The sequence below is a fragment of the Haliotis asinina genome, chromosome 13 (assembly GCF_037392515.1).
Source record: "Haliotis asinina isolate JCU_RB_2024 chromosome 13, JCU_Hal_asi_v2, whole genome shotgun sequence".
In the NCBI taxonomy this organism is placed as follows: Eukaryota; Metazoa; Mollusca; class Gastropoda; order Lepetellida; family Haliotidae; genus Haliotis; species Haliotis asinina.
This window is the reverse complement of record NC_090292.1, coordinates 14,129,817-14,151,594: the sequence shown is the minus strand read 5'-3', so window position 1 is coordinate 14,151,594 and position 21,778 is coordinate 14,129,817. Positions and strand designations below refer to the sequence as shown.

At 39.6% G+C, this 21,778-nt stretch overlaps 2 protein-coding genes across 2 annotated transcripts; one reads left to right on the top strand and one right to left on the bottom strand.

The window, feature by feature from the left end:
• The first annotated feature begins 10,788 nt into the window (after positions 1-10,788).
• On the top strand, positions 10,789-12,979 carry LOC137260267 (uncharacterized). The gene is made up of 2 exons (XM_067797963.1): positions 10,789-11,112; positions 11,498-12,979. Exons 1-2 carry the CDS (start codon positions 10,789-10,791, stop codon positions 12,977-12,979), a joined length of 1,806 nt encoding a protein of 601 aa, XP_067654064.1.
• Positions 12,980-14,543: 1,564 nt separating this feature from the next.
• Positions 14,544-16,898, bottom strand: LOC137259242 (uncharacterized). Its single transcript, XM_067796871.1, has 3 exons — positions 16,682-16,898; positions 16,014-16,126; positions 14,544-15,665 (listed from the first exon to the last, which is right to left on the bottom strand). Exons 1-3 carry the CDS (start codon positions 16,896-16,898, stop codon positions 14,544-14,546), a joined length of 1,452 nt encoding a protein of 483 aa, XP_067652972.1.
• Positions 16,899-21,778: the final 4,880 nt, after the last annotated feature.

Sequence of the window (21,778 nt, the reverse complement as noted above, 5' to 3'; positions counted from 1 at the left end):
CCATGTGCTTTGCAACAGAACTTTCAGTGTAGTCTTCACTAGAGTGAGTGAGTGAGTGAGTGAGTGAGTGAGTGTTTTCCCTCGTTATACCGCATGCGAAAAATCCAGTGGTCAAGTGTTTGTTTCTGCCAGAGTCAGCAATGTTATAGGCGATCCTCTGAAACAGAACCTTGTTCAAAGAATCCAGTGGTTGATATCATGAGTAAGAGGTTTCACCTAATCACTAACATTGTGTGTACTGTAAGGGTTTATGGATCAAACCAGGTATCAGTCGCTATCTTTCTTCTCTCGTGTAAACAGCCGCAGTTGTGTGGTGGTTAGAGCGTCCGCCTGGTGAGTGGCCGCGTGTTCCCTTCCTGGTGAGCACTACTTTTCCACACCATTCTGTCTCCAAATGCTACAATATATATTCTTTGACAAACAAAAGTCGACTCGGGAAAAGTGCTGGAGTTGTTTGAAATTTTTATGAATTTGTATTCTGTATATATAATGTAGTTATACTGACGGCAGAAAGTCTGAATAAAGTATTCCGGTGTTTGAATTAGTGACAAGCACAGTACCCGGCCGCACAAGTTCACCAATTCTGTCTTCAAATTCTGGTCATCGACAGGCAAACCTTGCTTTCGGGGAACTTGCAGGATTTCTTTTCAGTTATGATGAAAATGGAATATATCTGCAAACTGTACCTACATAAACTGTAGTCAATCTTAATTTAATCAATTCTGGTGTTTAAATCCAAGACAAGCACAGTACCCAGCCTCACAAGTTGATCAATTCTGTCACCAAATGCTACAAATCATACTCTTTCACAAGCAAAAGTCAGTTTCAGGGAACTTGCTGGATTTCTTTTCAGTTTAAATTAATGTGGAATGTGTATGCATTATGTAGCTATATAGATAGTAGCCAGTCTTAATTTAATCAATTCTGGTGTATAAAGCTATGACAAGCACAGTACCCGGCCTCGTAAGTTGACCTGTCTCAAAATACTACTATTTTGGTCTTCAAGAGGCATTAGTTGCCTTTTGTGAACGTAATGGATTCTGTTTTAATTTTAATAAAATTGGAATGTATATGCAAAATGTAGCTGATCAGAGAGTAGCCAATTCTAATTTAATCAATTCTGGTGTGAAAATTCCTGCTAAGCACAGTAACTGGCCTCAGAAGTTGACCCATTCTGTCTTCTATTTAATCTTTAAATAGCAAAAGTCGCCTTTAGGGACTTCCTGGATTTTGTGTGAATTCTACTAATATCGGAATGTATGTGCAACATGTGAAATGAAGGGGTGGGTAGGTGTATGCAATCACTATAACTAACTATAACTCACTCTGGAGTGAAATGAAGAGGTGGGTGGGTGTGCAGAATCACATACTGAAGTGAAATGAAGGGGTGGGTGGGTGTCGGGACATACAAACACAATGGCTTACTCTTGAGTGGAATGAAGGGGTGGGTGTGGTGGTGCACAATCACTAAAATTCACTGGTGTGAAAGGAAGGGTAGTTGGCTGTGGGGATATACCATCATATACCTGACTCACTCTGGGGGGAAATGAAGGGTTGGTTGAGTGTGATAGTATACAATCATACTCAGGAGTGAAATGAAAGGGTGGGTAGATGGATGGGAGGGTAGATGGGTGTGGGGGGTGGGGTATGTTATCACTATACCTCACTCACTCTGGGGGCAAATGAAGGAGTGGGTAGATGGGTGTGGGGGTATACAATCATATACCTGACTTACGTTGGGGGGAAATGGACTCGTGAAGGTCTGGGGTAGAATAGGCCTACAGCAACCCATGCTTGCCATAAAGGCGGCTAGAAGCGACTCTTGTCGTAAGAGGTGACTAACGGGATCGGGTGGTCAGGTTTGCTGACTTAGTTGACGCAGTTGCGCAGTGCTGATCCTGTTCCAGACTCAACTATTTAAAGACCAACGCCATATAACTGTGGAGTGAAATGAAGGGGTGGGTGGGTGGGTATGGGGAGTATACCATCACTACAACTGACTCACACTGGAGTGAAATGAAGGGGTGTGTGTGAGAGGAGTATACCATCACAATAACTGACTTACTCTGGAGTGAAATGAAGGGGTGGGTGGGTGTGTACAATCACCATACCCGACTCACTCTGTTTTGAAATGAAGGGGTGGGTGAGGGTTGGGGGTATGCAATCAGTGACAGTGACGGTCACAATAACTCAATCATTCAACAGTGAAAGAATAGTGGGGGATATAAAAGATGACAAACTGACACACTGCAGTCATTCATAATTCAAACAGTTCAAGTGTACACAGATGGCCAAAATCCTTACCATATTTGTGCTTTTGAATTGCAAACTTCAAAACAAGGCACAGTTCCAGTACATGTTTCAGTGTTGTTTTTGTAGATCAGGTACATAAACTTAAATATCATAAGAGCTTTTATGTGCACAAAGTATGTGAAATAATGAAAGTAGGTTGCAATTTCAAAAGATGAGCAATGACATATCCTTGCATCATTTGACCCAACAATTATAATACACACCTTTATTAAAATAGATATATAGGGGGGGGGGGGGGAGGTTAAGCACCCCCAGTATGTTTTACAAAGGTTTGGCTGACATCAGGTGTGAAATACACATCCTGGCATGTCTACACATTATAAAGAATTCCTTGTACATTTTTATTTTGTCCTTGTTGGAAGAATGTTTAATGAAGCATTTTTCTGGCTACATGACATATTTAGGTAAACATGTCTGCTTCAAGACAAGTTCACAGTGATACAGTATGATCAGTCATAGCTCATTGAATCTTTTGACTTTGAAACAATTGTTTGTCTGAAAGCAACCTTTGAAAGCACAGTTGTGAAGTTGTACCACTTAAATGATAGTTATGCTGAGAACAACAGTATGAGGCTACAGCCACGATGCTACTTCCCTATGAGCTAACTTTAAGACAGTAATACATTGAGGCTGTATGACGAGCATAGTTATCAAAGGAAAATCAGAAAGAGGCAGTCTGCAATAACAGATTTGTTTCAAACAGTTGTGATTATCTGTGAAGTTGTTCACAGAACAGTGCTTGAACTGTGTCAGAAGACGTGTCTTGACATAGCTGGTTATTGTGCCGTGTGGACCACTTGCACACTGAAATCAACATGACAACTCTGACGTACTGTAACCGTCCCTGGTGGCAGGAAGGCTGCAATGATTGGCAAGGTACCATCACTCTGAAGTCAACATGCCAACACTGATGTACTGTAACCGTCCCTGGTGGCATGACGGATGCATTGATCGGAATGGTACCATCACTATGAAGTCACCATGACAACACTGATGTACTGTAACAGCCCCTGGTGGCATGACGGATGCATTGATCAGAAAGGTACCATCACTATGAAGTCTCCATGACAACACTGTAACCGACCCTGGTGGGATGACGGCAACATTGATCGGCAAGGTACCATCACTGTGAAGTCAACATAATGTCAGTGGTGACTAGGGTACCGATCTCACCTGTCAGTGGTGGGTGGGGTACCCATTTCCACTTTATGCAGACGTCAGTGGTGGGTCGCACACTCATCTGCCCCGCATGTACATGTCAGTGGTGAGTGGGGTACCCATTTCACCTGGATGTAGATGTCAGTGGTGATTTGGGTACCCATCTTGCCTACATAGAGATGTGAAAGGGGTGCCCAACTCCCCTGGATGTAGATGTCAGCAGTAAGTGGGGTACCCATCCTTATGTACATGTCAGTAGTACCCACCCATCCCTATTCGATGTACGTATTAGTAGTTTGTCTGTCTATCATTAGTGAGTCGAATGCCCATCTCATATTTATGTACATGTCAGTAGTGAGTAGGGTACCCATATACATTCAATGAAGGTATGAGTAGTGGGTGGGGTACCCATCTCCATTCGATGTAGGTATCAGGAGTTAGTGGGGTACCTATCTCCCCTGTCTGTACATGTCAGTTGTGAGTGGGGTACCCATCTCCATTCCATGTAGGTATCAGGTGTTAGTGGGGTACCCATTTCCCCTGTATGTACATGTCAGTAGTTAGTGGGGTACTCTTCCCCTCTTAACACACAAGTGTAGTGTTGAACTACAGTTGTTATTGGTGGTACAGTACAGGTCTTTCTAATACATTTGCCTGCTTCTCAGTGGCAACAAATTGATGGGATGTGCCAGTACTCTTGTTCTCAGAGCTGTTTACTTCTGTTTCAGGTAACCACAATGACAGACCACCACAAGAGAATTATGTTGAACTTCAGCAATGGACGCATTCCCTGGAACCATTTTCTCACTTGCAGAGAGTCGAAGGAATTCTCATTGGTTACCAAGTGCATGCTAGATGGCAGATGTGCGAGTCCTAATGTGTCCAGCAAGACCAGAAACAAGTTTTAGTTTAGTTTTACGCCAGAGTCAGCAATATTCCAGCTATACGGTGGTGGTCTGTAAAAATCGAGTCTCAACCAGACAAGTGATCAGCATGAGTTTCAATCTCCACAATTGGGAACTGGTGACATATTTCAACCAAGTCAGCAAGCCTGACCACTCGGTCCTGTTAGTAGTCTCTTACAAGAACCACAGGTTATTGAATATCAGTATTGTAACCTGGACCTTCACAGGTACAGTCTGCATCAGTGCTATTCTGTATGCATCATTGCTGTGTGGCTCAGAGGACAGGTGCTTCACAAAGGTGCATTTTGACTTACTGAACACATGGCCAATGTTCAAATCACCTGTTATGGCAGTTTTCACGAAAAGCGTCTGACCCTCTGGCAAATCTGGCAGATTTGTCGACGGTCTGGTGGATTCTACATGCCCCCAGTGTTCAACTGGATATTTCACAATTACTTTGACTGAAGTTGTCAAATGTAACATGTCAAACTTGTTTACAAATTTTACCTTTATTCATAATTTCAGTGCCAATTAATGGCAATTATATGATGTTAAATAATGTAAAATTTGAAATGTGTATATAATTTTTATTCTATGGGTAGTATCAATTTTCAGTGGGTCAGACAGATATCTGAAACTTAAAGTACCCAGTGTCCTGTTAGTTTGGAAAACCATACATGAACACTGTTGTGGTGCTTTCATGGTTTTACTCACAATGGATTTTTGCAGACAGTACATAAACTTGAATTAAATAAAAATGCCACGACAAATGCACACTTTATGAATATCATTCAAATGCACTCAGTATGTCAACTCCAAAACAACATGTCAAGTTTCTTTTATGAAGAGTATATATTCCATTGATATGATTTGACTGGAGTGAAATTTAAGGTAGGTTCCAGAGATTGTTTTCATCCTTATCCTTATAAGATTTTACGTTTTACCGGGGCTGTCACTTCTCGAGAACTCAATAACAACGACTTCGCTAAACAGGCCAACTCGTTACTGCGAATTCACTTCTTGAGCGAGAGACTGGTTGTGTTTGCACAAATGTTTTGTTTTTTTTTGTTGGGGGGGGGGGGGGGGGGGGTGTAATTGTCATGGAATCCACATCATGTACATTCGAAAATACATATTTAATGAGAGATAATTGAGGCTTAATTCTTTACAGAGAGTTTACCCCTATAGCATTGCTTATAAATATCGGTTAAACTATATACGTCATGCTTCTATGTTGACAATACATTTATTTTCCGTTCTAAACCAGCTTTTGTAACACATGGCACACACCCACAGCAGTCCTGCCAATGGCAGTCACGTGATCACGTTCACTCACAAATTCCAAGAAAGCAATCGGAACGTTTGACGTTGAACACAGATACCTCATGATGTGATAGCGCTATTTATCGTTTCTCCTTCTGAACCAATCGCCATTTTCCGTAAACTGTTGAGGCAACAGAGGTCACGAACAGTGCTGCCTGCCCGCCTCCTCGCCTCAGTGCGTGTTTCTGACATACATATACTGAGAGAAAGAAAAAAGGATCACATAATATTTCAGATTTTAATCTCGTCAAACCTACAGACTTGATTTATTGTTTTCAGTGTAAGTAAAGAAAAGCAGTATCGAGTATATCCTCGGTGTGCTCTCGTACCTTCCAGTCAGTGGCATTGTATTTATTTTGGTCTGGGAATAGGTGGGACACTTTATTTCTTTCCGAACCCTCTGAAAAGTGATCGTTGTGCCAGATGTGCACTCGTGCGGCACGGGATTTACCTACGTCCATGAAATTACACGGAAACGCTGATGGTGTAAGTTTAACTACAAAATATTCAAGCGGTTTGAAAAAATAGTCACTCATACGTATAGTTTCTGCCATTCATAGTAGACGGCACTGCTGGTGATGTTAATAATTGTAGAGGAAGCCAAACTCAAGAGTAAAGTAATTAAGCATTGCTCCGGCAATGTTTGGAAGCCACTTTAGGGTCACGTTCTGAAGTCACCGTGCTGTACCATAGAGCATACAAACTACAGAAACATGACCAGATAGGGAACAAATATCACTTGCATTCATGTATTACAGCAGAGGCTAAGACACAAACGGTTCCTGTTAGGTGTCCACGTGAAGAATTGACGATATATGGGAAGATGATGGTATATGGGCAAAATGTGTTTTTACAGATGCTTTGGAGAATGCTAAGAATGGCCGCTGGCCTGACGGAAGGGTTGCTGCTGAGCAACAGAAGAGTCGCTACTGAAAGATCATCAGAATATCAATCACTGGTTTGTTTGGACCATTCAGTTTTGATGGGGAATTGTGGGTGAATGTTGGGGTAGAAAGGTGAAGTGTAATATCTGCCATGAATGCTGGGATACGTGTGATCATCACCCCTGTCTTTTATGCGCGGGAGCGTTCGGAAGTCCTGTATGCTGCGACATTTACGTGGATTCTTACTGCCTGGTACCCCTGAGGCACGGTTAACCGCTGACAATGATATGATGCTGCGCTTTGTATTTGTTTGATCCGTAAGTAATAAAAGGCATCAGGTGACAATGTGCACATTGAATACAAACATGTTAGATTCAAAGGTGTGAAAGGGCACAAACATTACAGCGGACGAATGGATGGACGGACAGAATGATGTGTGTATTATTTATCACCTGCATTGCATACAGACGGACTGACAGCGACGACAGACATGTCTGACAAATAAGCTGTATTCCGGAATCAAATATGGGAGGTACGAATGTGGGGGCTTGTGATGGGGCACTCTGTGTCCCCAGTAGAACACACTTGAACCTGTAGATACTGGACAAACTCGAGCTGGATCGTGTTTGACATTATTCCATTTTGTGTTGAGGGCTGTGAAAAAATTGTTGGCTGGGTTGGCAGTTCAAACTGATTGAAGCACCACACAAACATCCGAACAAGAGTAAAAACAGATGTTTGCATGTTTTCATGTAATTGATAACGACATAAGCTCTCTACCCACTGCGCCAATCACGTGTGATGATTCTTTTAGTTATAATGATTACTGCGTTGTCTGGTCCAGACTCGATACTTACAAACCGCCGCCATATATCTGAAATAATACTGGAGTGAGGTGTAAAACTATACTCACTCTTATTTGTATACTTAAAATCCTCTGAAGGGTCGCAAGGAAAATGCCACGTTAGTTACGTTTAATATTGTGGCTGGGAGCACGAACAAATTATTGATAGGCTCGTGGACCCGGACCTTCACTATGCTTGCCATAAGAGGCGTCTAACGGATCGGGTGGTCAGGCTAGCCGACACAGGTCATCGGTTCCCAACTGCACAGATCGATGCTCATGTTGTTTATCACTGAATTGTCCAGTCCAGACTCAAATATGTACCTACCACCGCCATATAGCTGGAATTTTGCTGAATGAAACTGGGTCGGGGAGTTTTTCTTGCAAGAAATGACAAATTATTAAAATCACAATTAGATTTATGCCTCCGAATTTTAATTCACGAGTCAGTGTTATGACCTTGAGAGTAATACAATTACATCCCAGGACAAAATACTTGGTACATGTGACATCAGTAGTTCTTCACATGGACGATCTCATTGAGGAATAAACTATCTTCAGAAGCAGGACCTTGTATTTCATTATCAAAATTCAAATGAAGTCACCTGTACTGTCCTTACTGTATTTACACATCTCGGTATGTTACATACTGCTAGTGAATTAAGTTACGATCAGTACAGAGTTGCGTTATTACTGATCGATCAGGTGAGGGAGGTAACTCCAGCACAACTGCTTGTTGTTTCGTAGTGTTCATTATACAATCAGCAGTTGAATTATCATGTTTAAAACCCATCAAGACGTTTGTGGCAGTAATTTTGTGATTACCTTATCTATTCCTTAAATTAAACTTTACTGCAGACCTAACATCTGAAAGACCATGAAGGTGCAAGCCATTTCTATCTCGGTTCATTTTGTATTATCAATTTTGTTATTGTATAGTCCTTTCTTATAAACTGAGGGTTGCTGGTGGGGTCTGTGGGTTGGGTAATCAGGGCCTAGATTTTCGAGGCTCTCTTAGTGCTAAGATAGTCGTAAGTTATTGTCTGAATGGCAGTTACGACTATGTTAGCGCTAGGAGAGCTTGGAAAATCTATAGGGACTGAATTACAAGACGGGTGGCATTCTGATTCTGTTTCGAATCTCTTTAGCAAAAATTGTTTTCAGGATGAAAACATAAGTGGCGCTCTTTGCAAGAAAGATTTTCTTTCATGAAAATACTGATGCAAGAGTGAGATTAAAATTTCGACAATCTAAAACACAATTAACACATATGAGAAGTTGTGAGACATTCATACCTTTGAGATCGGGCTGTTTGCCTGTATCTCACAAGGTATCAAAAACTGAACAATATCAAAATATGACCAACCAGTCTGACTGCAGTTCAAGAGTCTTTATTGAAAAAGGCAAGAAGTAATAACGTCAGTATACATTAATAATCAATGGATTATTAATATCGTCTGTAACAGATATCAGAAATGATAACATCGTTGTAGATTACTTTTATGTTTGTATGTTTTACTATTATATAGATAGAAGTACCTGAATAACATCAAGAGGAACATAACAGTAAGTTACATATACAATATAGGGTCTAATATTTCATATCATGACTTACAATAGAATAGGATATAACTTTATTAACCGTACATGTTAGGTAAACGTTACTAGTGAATGTTTTAATCATACGTATTCAAGTAATACAATAAGAGTTATAAATTTAATCAGATATAAGTTCAAAATAATTCAAGTACAAATAGTAAGTCCAACATCAACTTAGTAACTTTTCATAAATGAAAGGTAAGTCAAGTAATACATACAAAAAATACAGAATGCAAGGTCTTACCTGAACAATATCAAAATATGACCAACAAGTCTTACTGCAGTTCAAGAGTGAAGATGAGGGGACGATACCCTGCATTTATGTGCAAGGAACATGCAGTCAAACCTGTTGGGGTAAGACCCGCGGCAGTGTTTCACAATAACTCTTTTGGTTAAAGCTAAATGAACAATGCAGTAGTGTGGCATATTTACGCCGTAGGCTTGTGTAATGTCACAGAGACTGGCAAAGGTAATTCAGAAGACTTTAAACAATGGAGTGAGCAGTGCTCACGAGCTTAGCCAGAAGATAATGGGATACTGACCAGGAAGTCCTGGCCGGAGGCTATACTGATAGTCATACAGCGGTAGTTGTTTTGACAAGCCGAGAGGGAAGCGATAGGGTTTAATTTCTGGTTTTGAAAGGAGCTTATCTGAGGTGTGTTTACCTTTGCCAGATGAATTTTCTAAAGTAACATTTAGTATACAGTAAATGAAATGTATGAATGGTCTTTATTTCAAACAATATAGAATGTAAAAACTGTACAAAACATATTCCACATTGTTACTCTATAACACCTTCTTCATAACATTTCAGTACAATCTTTTCAGAGGTGTTAAACATATTTAAAATTGCTACAGAAAATCATAGATGTTTAAAAAAAAAAAAAAAAGAAAGAAAGAAAGGAAATGTCACGATAATGTTTCGAAAATATTATGCTAAATTGCGATTTACTTACAATATAATGACTAATTGTAAATAATAGTGTTGAGTTGAGTGGAAAATAGAAATATTTGGGATGCTCCGAAACCAAGCTTACATCATCGACTTGAGGCACGGCCGCATCACTGCGCCAGAATAATCAAAACAAGCCTTCAGACGCCTGGAAGCCCGTGACGTCAGAACTGGCGATGGTGACGTCATGACCACTGTACCTGAACCTTGGCGCAGTGGCCGGTAAGAGTCTCACTCAGTGTGACCAAATTTCAGACTTCTGCCAGAAAACTTGTAAATTTTAGAAAACTTTTTCTGCCCAGCGGGTATATGTATGTTATCACATTTGGAGTTGAAAAACTGCCACATTTTTCTCCTAATTTTCACGTGTTTATATAGACATGGATGATTTTTTCAAAGTGAGTTAAATACTGAAAAAGAGTTAAATTACGCTGAACGTCCGATCTACCAAGTCACGTGATCAGCGCCATACTTGAGAACCGGCGAGCCGGCCACAGTTAGATGATACCAAGTGGGGCATATTATTTCACATTTCGAACATTGGTACTATATATATAACATTTGTTTTTGTTACAATAAGCAATGTTTAACAAGGACAAAATATACACACTCGTGTTCCACCATAATTTCAGTGTTGCCGTATTTTCACCACGTCTTAGTTTACAAATAGAGGGTTTTCAGAGTTATCCCGTGATTCCATACGCGCCGCCATGTTGGTTGTCATTCGCGTCCCCAGCAACCATAGCGTCACTAGCAACTGTCGTCTACTCACACGTCTATCTGCCTCTGCCTGTCATCTAACCATCTGCCATGGAGAATTATGCAAACCTACTCGATAAAGTATCTCGCGCACGATATCTCGAGAAGACTGTTGTGATAGACAACGAAGATCCGTACAGGATTCCCAGATCGGAATGGAGTGACGACCACAAGTATTTGCCGGCAACAAGCTACGTCGACATCGTCAACTATCTGGTGTTCAGCCCAAGTCCTTTTTATAGTTTATCCGACATGAGAAACTACAGGAGTCTGGAAGCATATGACAGATTTGTGTGTGGTTGGGTACGAGACATTGTCTCCTATGTGCATTTATCCGTCCAAGATGGAAAGGCCATTCACGTCGTCATGTCAAAGGTAAGTAAACGTAAACAACAGTTTACCGTGCCGAGAGCCGCTATGCGATCGTATACACATCGCGTCTTTCGTATACAGTTTACCCAAATCTTACCAGAACTGTGTGTTTGGCATATATGCAATGATAATCAAAATAGATACATTCTGTTTATACTAAGTACAGCAATGTTTTAATTATGGTTTCACTGATTTAATAACAGTAAAATTATGTTGAAATGAAATCCAAGATGTCTTCAGCCTGTTGATAAGTATCTGTACATGCTAATTGCCTTCAGCATTATGCAATGAAATGCCTCTGGTGAAATTCAAACATTTCAATCAAGTCTAAATACCATATGAAATAATGTCTGAGCAAAAATTAAATCCTGTACTGTTTTTTTCACAGGTTATGCATTCACAGCGCTTAAATGAAGCTCCGTTACAGCCCTGGTTTATCACTGATGATGCTGGCAAAGTTTTATCGGCTCATTGTAACTGTATGGCAGGTTTGGGTGAATCATGCTCACATGTGGCAAGTATGATGTTTGCTGTTGAAGCTGTTGTCAGGTTGAGAGAAACTGCCACTGTGACGCAGCAGCCTGCATACTGGAAACTCCCAGCTTCTCTTAACAAGATTAACTATGCATGTCTAAAAGACATTGATTTCACCTCATCAAAGACTTTAAAGAAGAAACTTGACCTATCAATAGAATCTTCCACAACATGTTCGACTTTATCAAATGTTCAACAAATCAAGGAATTAAAATCTGCATCGACCGCAAATTTTCAAAGCTTCCTTCACGCTATCAGTGCAGATAGACCATCTTGTCTTGCAGTTCACAGTAATTACAGTGATCAGTATGTACCTGTTCCATTACAACCACAGTTTCCTCAAGTGATCACAGAGCTTTTTGATGAAACAATGGTTGGCATCCCATACAATGATGTATTACAACACTGTCACAATATCTTAAGTCGTTTAAAAATCACATCAGATAAAGTTTTGGCAGTTGAAGCTGCAACAAGAACCCAAGCATCTTCCCCAGTTTGGTTTCAGTTCAGGGCTGGCCGTATAACTGCATCAAAGATGAAGAGTGTCAATCGTACATCACTATCCGACCCCTCGAGGAGTTTGATTCGCCACATCTGTTACCCAACTGAGGTCAAGTTTTCTAATCCAGCTACGAGATGGGGATGCAGCCATGAAGTAACAGCTAGGGACACCTATGAGAAATTGTCTTCTGAGCGTCACCATAACTTCAGTGTTGAGGAATGTGGCTTATTCCTCAGCTGTGAGTATCCACATCTTGGTGCAACTCCTGATGGGATTGTTGACTGTGGTTGTTGTGGAAGGGGCAGTCTTGAGATTAAGTGTCCTTTCTGTGCAAAGGATGACTTTGTTGACAATAGGATTGTTTACTTAGAGGAAGTTAATGGGTCACTGCAACTAAAAAGGGACAGTCAGTACTATTACCAAGTGCAAACACAGCTATTTGTAACTAATTATGATTACTGTGACTTTGTTGTTTGGACAAACAATGATGTGTTTGTGGAAAGAATTACACCTTGTCTGGCTTTCTGGAAACCTGTAGCTGAACATGCAATGCAGTTTTTCACATCCATAATTCTACCAGAGATTGTTGCACGGCACTTCTTGAACACCAGTGACAGGGTTGCTCCAGAAAATGTAGATAATGAACTGTTTTGTATATGCCAGAAGCCAGAAGATGGAAGGAAATATGTTGGCTGTGATGGGAAAGAATGTACCGTGAGGTGGTTTCACTTCAAGTGTGTTGGTCTTGTGCGTAAGCCGAAAGGGAAATGGTTCTGTAAAGACTGTTTGACAAGTAACATGCGAAAGAAGCGGAAACGCAACAATGAAGAGTGATGTACTTAAACATTATCTCATCAGTGTAACTTAACATTATGTGCCTCAAGCCTCGCTGACACCAAGCAACTTGTTCTGAGTTCTTATATGACAAACCACCTCCATATTGAAGTGAACTTACTCAAGTCATATTTTGTTGGCACTACACCAAGGCTAACATAGAACAATAACAATCACAGATAACGTCTCAGCGTGTTCATATAGATTTATTACTATAAATGACAGATTGTACATGAGCAGTAATTCATAGTCATGTGTGCGATATATTTTCCATTGAATTGTGAACTTGGTATACAACATCAACAGTTGCAGAAATAATTATTCAGCTGAATCATTGTCTGAAACAAAATATCAGTATAGTCTTTTGAATATGATGTGATTTCACTTACCAACAGTGTTGTGACCTCTGATCTGTCTGAATAATGACAACACGTCTTAGTGGGTTTTTTTAGCTGATTGTGATTTAGACCAGTAATATACTGTGAAAGCTGTCCCAACTGTAATTGCCAGATGATTTGCTCATTGCTTAACTATGCACATGAATACGATGAAGTAATTTATTATCTCTTGCCACACAAGGATCTGCATAGAAAGTGTCATGTTATACACCCTAGCTGTAATGCCAAATGCCAACGGTTTTTTTTCATAAAAAGTCATTTTCCCCTGATCACAATGTCAATTACGCCGGCAGCATGTAGTATACATACCTTAATTGGTTAACTGACATAACTTCCTTCTAAGAGGTTGACAGCAACCTAAAGTCTGCAATTACCAAACATCACACCAATTCTGACCTATGTGCATTTTTATAAATGATATTTTGCAGGGCTGTTGAAGTATGATGTGGGCAATTGGTAGTTTGAATTAACTAGCCATCCTTGCCAGTAACTTTTCACAATTAATTTTCACTGAACACATCTATGATCATTAATGATGAAAGTATCACTTGTTAATAATTCATATGCCACATTGATCATGGTGTAGTTAGAAATATATTAATTACTGAAAATGCTGTCAAAGACAATGACAATTTTACTAAACATGGAGGCCAAATGGCCTAAAGTACATTCAATATAGACATATACAGTGAGTGCACAGTACTCAAACTGGCAGGTTTCATTTTCGGATGATACATAAAGAGTATGTTTCTCATCAGCTGATGCCAACTACCAATAATATTTGGCATGTGTTATGTTAACATGATAGAAGGATGAAATAATGTTCATGCGGCTTTTAGAGTAATAGGGAGAAATAAGCTAGAAATGATACTCATCCTCGACTTACCGTAATTGGCAGTGCATACTAACATTCTTCTTTCAGCAGTTTTAACAAACCGATTCAGTTGAATATTTAACTTATGTGAAAGACAATGAAACTTACATAGACCTCTTACATACATGAAAATGCTGTCATCTGTATCAGATGCAAATTAATATGCGGTTAAAATTGCTTTTGAACATGTCAAAGTGGGTGCATTCCTGAGTCCCAAAGATGTCAACATTAAACACATGACCTGTCATTTATGTCTTGTTCTTTTGTAAGTCTAACAAAATATTATTAACGTTCACTCAAATGGAACAACTGATGGACACATGTTGGTAAGTGCACAGCAAACATAGACTATCTTGTCAAGTAAAGGGTCAGTTTCATTATTCTTTGTCATCAGGTAATCAATTGGAATAGTGCTGCTGAGTATCATGTATTTTTGACGGACACTACCAATAACTCTTTCTACATGAATTCTTACATTGGCAATTTTTCTTGTTTCCTCTACTTCAGTCCCACTTAACTGTGGTTTACCTCGTGTAAATGCTGGAATCCTTAACTCCGCCCCCACAGAACCAATAATTTCTTGTATATCAAAGCCTCTATCTGCTAATACAACATCACCATGGAGAAGATGGTTTGTGAAATCACTATTATTTGTTAAATACTTATCACTAACACGACCTCCCCATCCCTCAGAAATGTAACTAACAGAACCTTGGGGAGTGATGCCAATAAGATATTTTACAGTATTGTGATGCTTGTACGTTGACCATGTCTGGGTTCTAGCAGTCAAATTGGATGGTCTATCAATCAATATCTCAAAACAGTCTATAATAACAGACACTCTGCGTCCAAAATACCTTCTGAATACCATTGGCATTGTTTTCCTTAAATCTTCTCTATCTGGCCAGAACACAAATTGTTTCAGGTTTATGTACAAGACATCCATAACCTGGTTAAATGTCCTGGAAATAGTAGCTTTGCTGACACCAAACCTGTAACTTAGGTCAAGAGTGGGTAAATTCAATCTGAGTCTCATTAAGGTAATAATTAACTTTTGAAACTTTGTCAGAGATGAATGTGAAGACTGACAAATTCCATATGATACTAGATTGAACAATGCAATTAGGGTTACAAATGAAGGCAGACCAGTGTAATATCGTACTTTATCATCATCACCCTCAAAGTCTTCAGTATTATTTGCTTTCATTTTATGAACTATCTTCTTAAGTAGATCATTCTCATGCTTTAAAGATTCATTTTCTGATTTAAGAATGTTCAGTTCTATTTTGCATCTTTCTAGTTCCTTTTCAGGTGTTAGATCATGATCTACTGGTTCAGTCTTGGATTCTGTCTCACAATGTTCCTCTTCAAGATGAAACCTCAGGTTCCGGAGTCTAGATGCTTCCTTCCTTTCCTAAATGACAAAGGATTCTAGTTCTTTAGCTAGTTACACTGTAGCTAACTTGCACTCAGATAACAGTGTTACAAATTAACTGTAGGAAATCAAGAGGTCCTATTATGATAAATACACCTTATGTATATTATGTAAATATTTTAATATTGATGAGAATATCTGTGTTACATACTACAGCAAAAATCAATTAACCTTACTTTAAAATTCCTCAGTTTCATTTCCTTAGTGTGTTCCTGGGTAAATCAGAACTGCCCAAATGAACAGAAAGACAGAAACAGTTCCTTTAAATGTTACATATTAGTTATAAATGTATTATACATATGTAAACATTAAACATGTTTACTTTACCTGCAAACGGAAGAAACGAGAACCCTTGTTGTCATTGTCACCCTTGCCATAACCCAGTTTCAAAGTTGGTGTCCAGTCGGGATGGGTGTCCTGATACAAGGCCGAAGGAGAACCTGGAGAGGTTTATAAATTTTGATTATTATCACAAGGATAATACACAACTGGACGCATGTACAGTTCAGGCATGTCCCCTACTTCAACACTGTTTTCAATTCCAAATATCAGCAAAAAACCTTTTGCCCTGATGGCCTGATATGTGTACTGATAACCTAGGGGTCCATTCAGTGAAACAACTTTTACACACTGCAATACCATAGTAACTAACAATCACCTTAGTGCCTTGTGAAAAGTATCCTGGGCTATTACAAATAGTGTCGCCTTACTATCATCGTGCGAAGCGGGTTAAAATTCGATGATTCATGTTGAAGCAGAAACGAATAAATTCGTTACACCAACGCTCTTTAGGAGACATGGATAATTCGTTTTCGCCAGGTGCCGTTTTGCTGTGGTGACGTTTTAGCCTGCACCCGGATAATTCATTCTGTCGGTGTCAAATAACTGGCAGAATAACGGGGATTCGGGAATTTGATTTTTAAAACAACCGAGGTACAACAGCCAAACCTTATTTCGTATTACGCAGAGTTATCGGCCATTCACATTGTACTTACCACCAACAAAATGATCGCTGCATACACGCATGTATCTGGTATCCTTGAATGCAAGATCCTCCCAGTTGACGGCTGCAAACCACAAACGGCGCCGTTTCTGACTGAGATCTCTTGTTTTCTCATCACTATTACTTATAATGGCCGGGAATCTGAAAAATCTCTTCTTGTCTCGGCTCGCACGATTACTACAATTAAACACCGCGCACGAAACGGGCATATTGGCAGCTGATCGAATACGGCACTTGTTTACGTTTCGCGCTTCAAAGGTTGACAACCAACATGGCGGCCGCGCAATGCATCATGGGTACTGAAACCCCTCTATTGATAAAATATAGCCTAGGTGTCAGTGGTGGTAAGTGGAACAAACAGGTTTAATTTCCTGTGAAAACGGGAGACTCGAGGAGTAGATGCACAGGGGAATAAGTGTTTAAAGCCAGATTCTTCAATTAAACTGGGGCATGATTTGTGAGTAGAGTATTTCCAGTGTTTGGCACCTGTTACAGTAATTGTAGGAAGTGTGCGAGCTTTATGCCCCAGACCCGTGAAAGTCCCGGGGTAGAATAGGCCTTCAGCAACCCATGCTTGCCATAAAAGGGGACTAACGGGATCGGGTGGTCAGGCTCGTGACCTGGTTGACACATGTCATCGGTTCCCAATTGCGCAGATCGATGCTCATGTTGTTGATCACTGGAATGTCTGGTCCAGACTTGATTATTTACAGACCACCGCCATATAAATGGAATACTGCTGAGTGTAAAACTAAACTCACTCACTCACTCACTCACTCACTCACTTTATGTCCCAACTCAAGGTATTAATGTCAACAGCCAACAAACCCCACCAAACAAGTATTTCAATGCTTTTATTTCACTCCACTCCAATACACTCCAATCCACCAATATGTAGTGTACATACTAACATCTTTTCCTTTGTTGAAAACTCTACCCATACCACAGCTTCCATACACTTCCCTCCCAAGAGAACATATGAATGTCAACCACACAATATGTCAGTCTGGCTGGTGTGTCCCTGTCTGTCATGACAATGTTTACAGTAAAGATTGGAATAATGATACTATATTTACTCTTACTGGGTGAATTTAATGGAGGTGCAATGTAACTCACATATGTAGCTAACATGCATACCACAAACAACACTTATTAACCCATATGTGAACCCATAAAAATATCATAATTTTAGTAAAAAGTAATTTTCATTATAGATTCAGTTTACCTGCACTAAGTTCAGGTTACAACACATTTACTCAGGGTATATACCCCTTGGCTAGTAAAGAGGTACCACATACCCTTGTTCACCTAAACCTTGGTTCCTTAACTCTCAGATACTATGCAAGTGCAATACATTACCTTATATCACCAACCCTCAAATTCTATACAGTTGCCACACTCTCATTCTGGTTCGTGAACTCAAACATACTGAAAGGGTGCCTTAAGTAGGCCATCCACCCCATCCACCCTACAGAGACCATTCACCCCACGTAGACCATCCACCATATACAAAACCACACACAACTCTCCTTGAAGCTATACACACCACCTTGAAGACATGGGAACCCTTAAGAATCTCTGTAATACCAATTCACTATATGGATGGTCTATGGTGTGCATGATCCCTCTGAAGACTATTTGACCACCAGACCATTTACAGAAAATGATTGCCAGTGTTGTGATTGTCTTGAAGTTAGTCAGCATCACTTGCTGGTTATAAGAACAAACTGGAACAGGTTTGTTTCTGTGTTACGCAAGTCATTATGTCCAGCTTGTGTAGATTAGCTCATGCTCTCAATCACTGAACTGTCTGGTCCAGACTCACATACTTACTCTCATGATATAGCTGGACACATTACTGAATGCAAAAAAACAACCAACCATACAAAGAAACAAACATTTATTGTGATTCCAATCTGTATTAAATTAAGAGAAGTTTTAAGGTAACTGAATAGTGGTTGAAATTTCAGTCTTGAATGCACCATCTCTTCTATACATAGTTAAGTCAAACCTGCAGATAAAATTGACATCAAGCTTCGCTCAAGATTATTTTGTGAAATCATAAACGTTTGGGTATTTGCAGTGGAGATCAATTCAAACCCTGATATTCACAGGTGAAGCAGAAGTGAGTATTTTCATTTTCAAAACTTTCCAAAAACAAAACTATTTTCCAAACTAAAAGTACAGAGCACTGGCGAATTGTGAATATGACATATCTGGGTGGAAATCCATACAATTGTGACACTCAGCTGGGTCTCGCACTCTGCATGTAAAATGTATTTGCAGGACCTTTCCATTTCAATCAAATGTGAAGGTTTATTTCCCACAAAAAGGACCCCAAACTGCTGTGATTTCCAGAGATTCGCATAACTGGGATGCAGCCTTAGAAGATTTGGCACTTGGCTGGTTCTCGCACTGTAATATAAGTGAATGAGTTCTTAAATTGACAGGGTTCTGTTTTCAGTAACACTTTCATTTTATATAAAATGTTGTGGTCAGTGAGTAGCCTTGTATCTTCACTAGCAACTACCCTGACAGCAACTTTGTCTTTTGAGGAGCGAAAGTGTAGCATTTGAAGACAGACTGGGTCAACTTGCCAGGTCGGTTACTGTGCTTGTCTGGAATTTTAACACCGGAACAGATTGGATTAAGGGGGCTGGACAGCTACAGTATACAAACACCAAAATTGACAGAGTTTAGATGGGCTACAGCCTATATTGCTACATTATGCAAATATAATTCCAATTTTATTAGAGTTTGAGTAAAAGCCAGCAAATACCCTGACAGTGACTTTTTACCTGTCGAAGACCAAAATTATAGCACTTCAAGACCGAATGGGTCAACTTGCAAGGCGGAGTACCGTGCTTGTCATAGATTTTCACACCAGAGTTGATTCAGTTTAGATGGGTTATTATCTTTAATGCTACATTACGCAAATAAATTCCAATTGTATTAGAATTAGAGTAAAAGCCAGTAAATACCCTGACAGAGACTTCTGCCTGTCGAAGACCAAAATAGTAGCATTTCAAGACAGAATGGATCAACTTGCAAGGCCGGTACGGTGCTTGTCATAGATTTTCACATGAGAACTTCTTGAATTTTATTGTCTGTGTAGCTACACTATGCAAATAAATTCCAATTTTATTAGAATTTAAACAAAAAACAGCAATGTCGTGTGGTTTACAAGAAAGGTGTTTCATAAAGGTGCATATGTGACTTACTGGACACATGGCTTATGTTATTGTACTGTTATGGTTTTACTTATGATCTAGTTTTAAAGATGGCAGATGTACTTGACTTAAGTAATGCTGGTGAAAACAGATATGATAATACGCACATTCAGCATTAGATCTCACAGTATGGCACACTTAATGAGTATCACTGAAAGACGCAGAGGACCATGTTCTGACACAGACAGACAGACAGGAAACCCACCAGAAGTAAATACTGTATTGGTTTCAGTTAACGTCTACAGATCAAAACAATCAGAACAGATCTAGAGCTTATGACATTCACGCTTAGGCATATCTACATGGTAAGACTTCCGTCCGGTTGGGAAAAAAATCTTTAAAATCAACATTTACTTAAAATAGAATGGTATTTGAACTAAAAAGGTGTCACTTTGTTTTACAAAAATGGAAATGTGGACATTTCGCAGAGTTGACAGTAGTTCACGTGATCACCTTGTTGATCAAGAACGGATGGACAGAATTTAATCAGATAAAGTTTGTTGCAAATCTGATGTATCAACAAACCTTGGAAAAATAGTTTTAAAAATCTGAACCGTTGATTTAAAAATGGTGTGGACTTGCTAATTTAAGGGAGGATACGGGAGGAAGTCTGTCTTTCCCACATTTATACTCACTGTGGTTCGGCCATTTCCATTGAAGTACATGCAGTTGATATAAGCTTTTCAAAGTGGCTGGACGATTTTAAGTGTACCGGGGCTGTCACTTCTCCAAGACTCAAACATTCCAGATCGCCATTTCAAATTTACTTCCTTGAGCGAGATACTGGTTGCGTTTGCACAAATGTTTTGTAATAGTCATGGAACCAAACACTGTGTACATTCGACACATTTAATCAAAGAAAACTGAAATAAATTCGTAACAAATTGTTTCCCCCTATAGCATTGCTTATAAATATCGGTCAAATATGTACGTCATACTTCTAGGATTACAATACATTTACTTTCTGTTCTTAACCAGCTTTTGGAACACATCGCACACACCAACATCTTCCATGCCAAAGGAAGTCACGTGATCACGTTCACTCACAAATAAAAAAAAGCAATCGGAACGTTTGACCTTGTTCATAGATACCTCATGGTATGATAGGGCTAGTTAATGTTTTCGCATTCTGAATCAATCGCCCCTTTCCGTAAACTGCTGCGCAACTCACAGGTCACTAACAGCGCTGCCTGCCAGCCGCCGCGCCTGGGTGTTTCTGACATACATATACAGAGAGAGAAAAATAAGGGATCGCATATAATTTCAGATTTTAATCTTAGTTTCAAATACGCACAATAAATGTCCACGTACATCATAAATACCAATTTTCAAAATGTCACGATTGTTTACAGACTACAGACTCATATGTCAAGAAATAATACATGTCAGAGTTTCTTGTGCCAGTTTGAGTCAAGGCACAACTTCGTTGTACCGGAAGCACGGGTGTATAGCCTTCTTCCAAACTTCTGAAAAACAATTCAGTTCATATGCATATATACACGTCAGTCAAGTTTCATTTTAGCCATTTATCCACGAAACTAACCACATCAATATTGTAATTTAGACTAGCAGCAAAACCTCATAAATGTTTTTGTGTCGACTGATCAAGGAACTGCACCTGTTTTAAAAGCAATTCGTATATACACGTCAGTCAAGTTTCTATTTTATTGATAAGGGACAGGTTGATGGGCATTTTGCCCATTTATCCAAGAAACTATCCCCATCAGTATTGTCATTAAGACTAGCAGCAAAACCTCATAAATGTTTTTGTGTGGACTGATCAAGGACCCGCACCTGTTTTAATGTACAGCCAATCAGAGCACCCTGATATCTCTGTGGCTTCATGAATAGCGTTGATA

Excerpts from the sequence above, each read along its gene's own strand:
- LOC137260267 (XM_067797963.1), top strand. The coding sequence starts at position 10,789 with ATGGAGAATTATGCAAACCTACTCGATAAAGTATCTCGCGCACGATAT. Across the intron at positions 11,113-11,497 it reads TTCACGTCGTCATGTCAAAG|GTTATGCATTCACAGCGCTT; the intron begins GTAAGTAAACGT and ends TTTTTTTCACAG.
- LOC137259242 (XM_067796871.1), bottom strand. The coding sequence starts at position 16,898 with ATGCCCGTTTCGTGCGCGGTGTTTAATTGTAGTAATCGTGCGAGCCGA. Across the intron at positions 16,127-16,681 it reads CAGCGATCATTTTGTTGGTG|GTTCTCCTTCGGCCTTGTAT; the intron begins GTAAGTACAATG and ends AAACCTCTCCAG. Across the intron at positions 15,666-16,013 it reads CTCGTTTCTTCCGTTTGCAG|GAAAGGAAGGAAGCATCTAG; the intron begins GTAAAGTAAACA and ends TTTGTCATTTAG.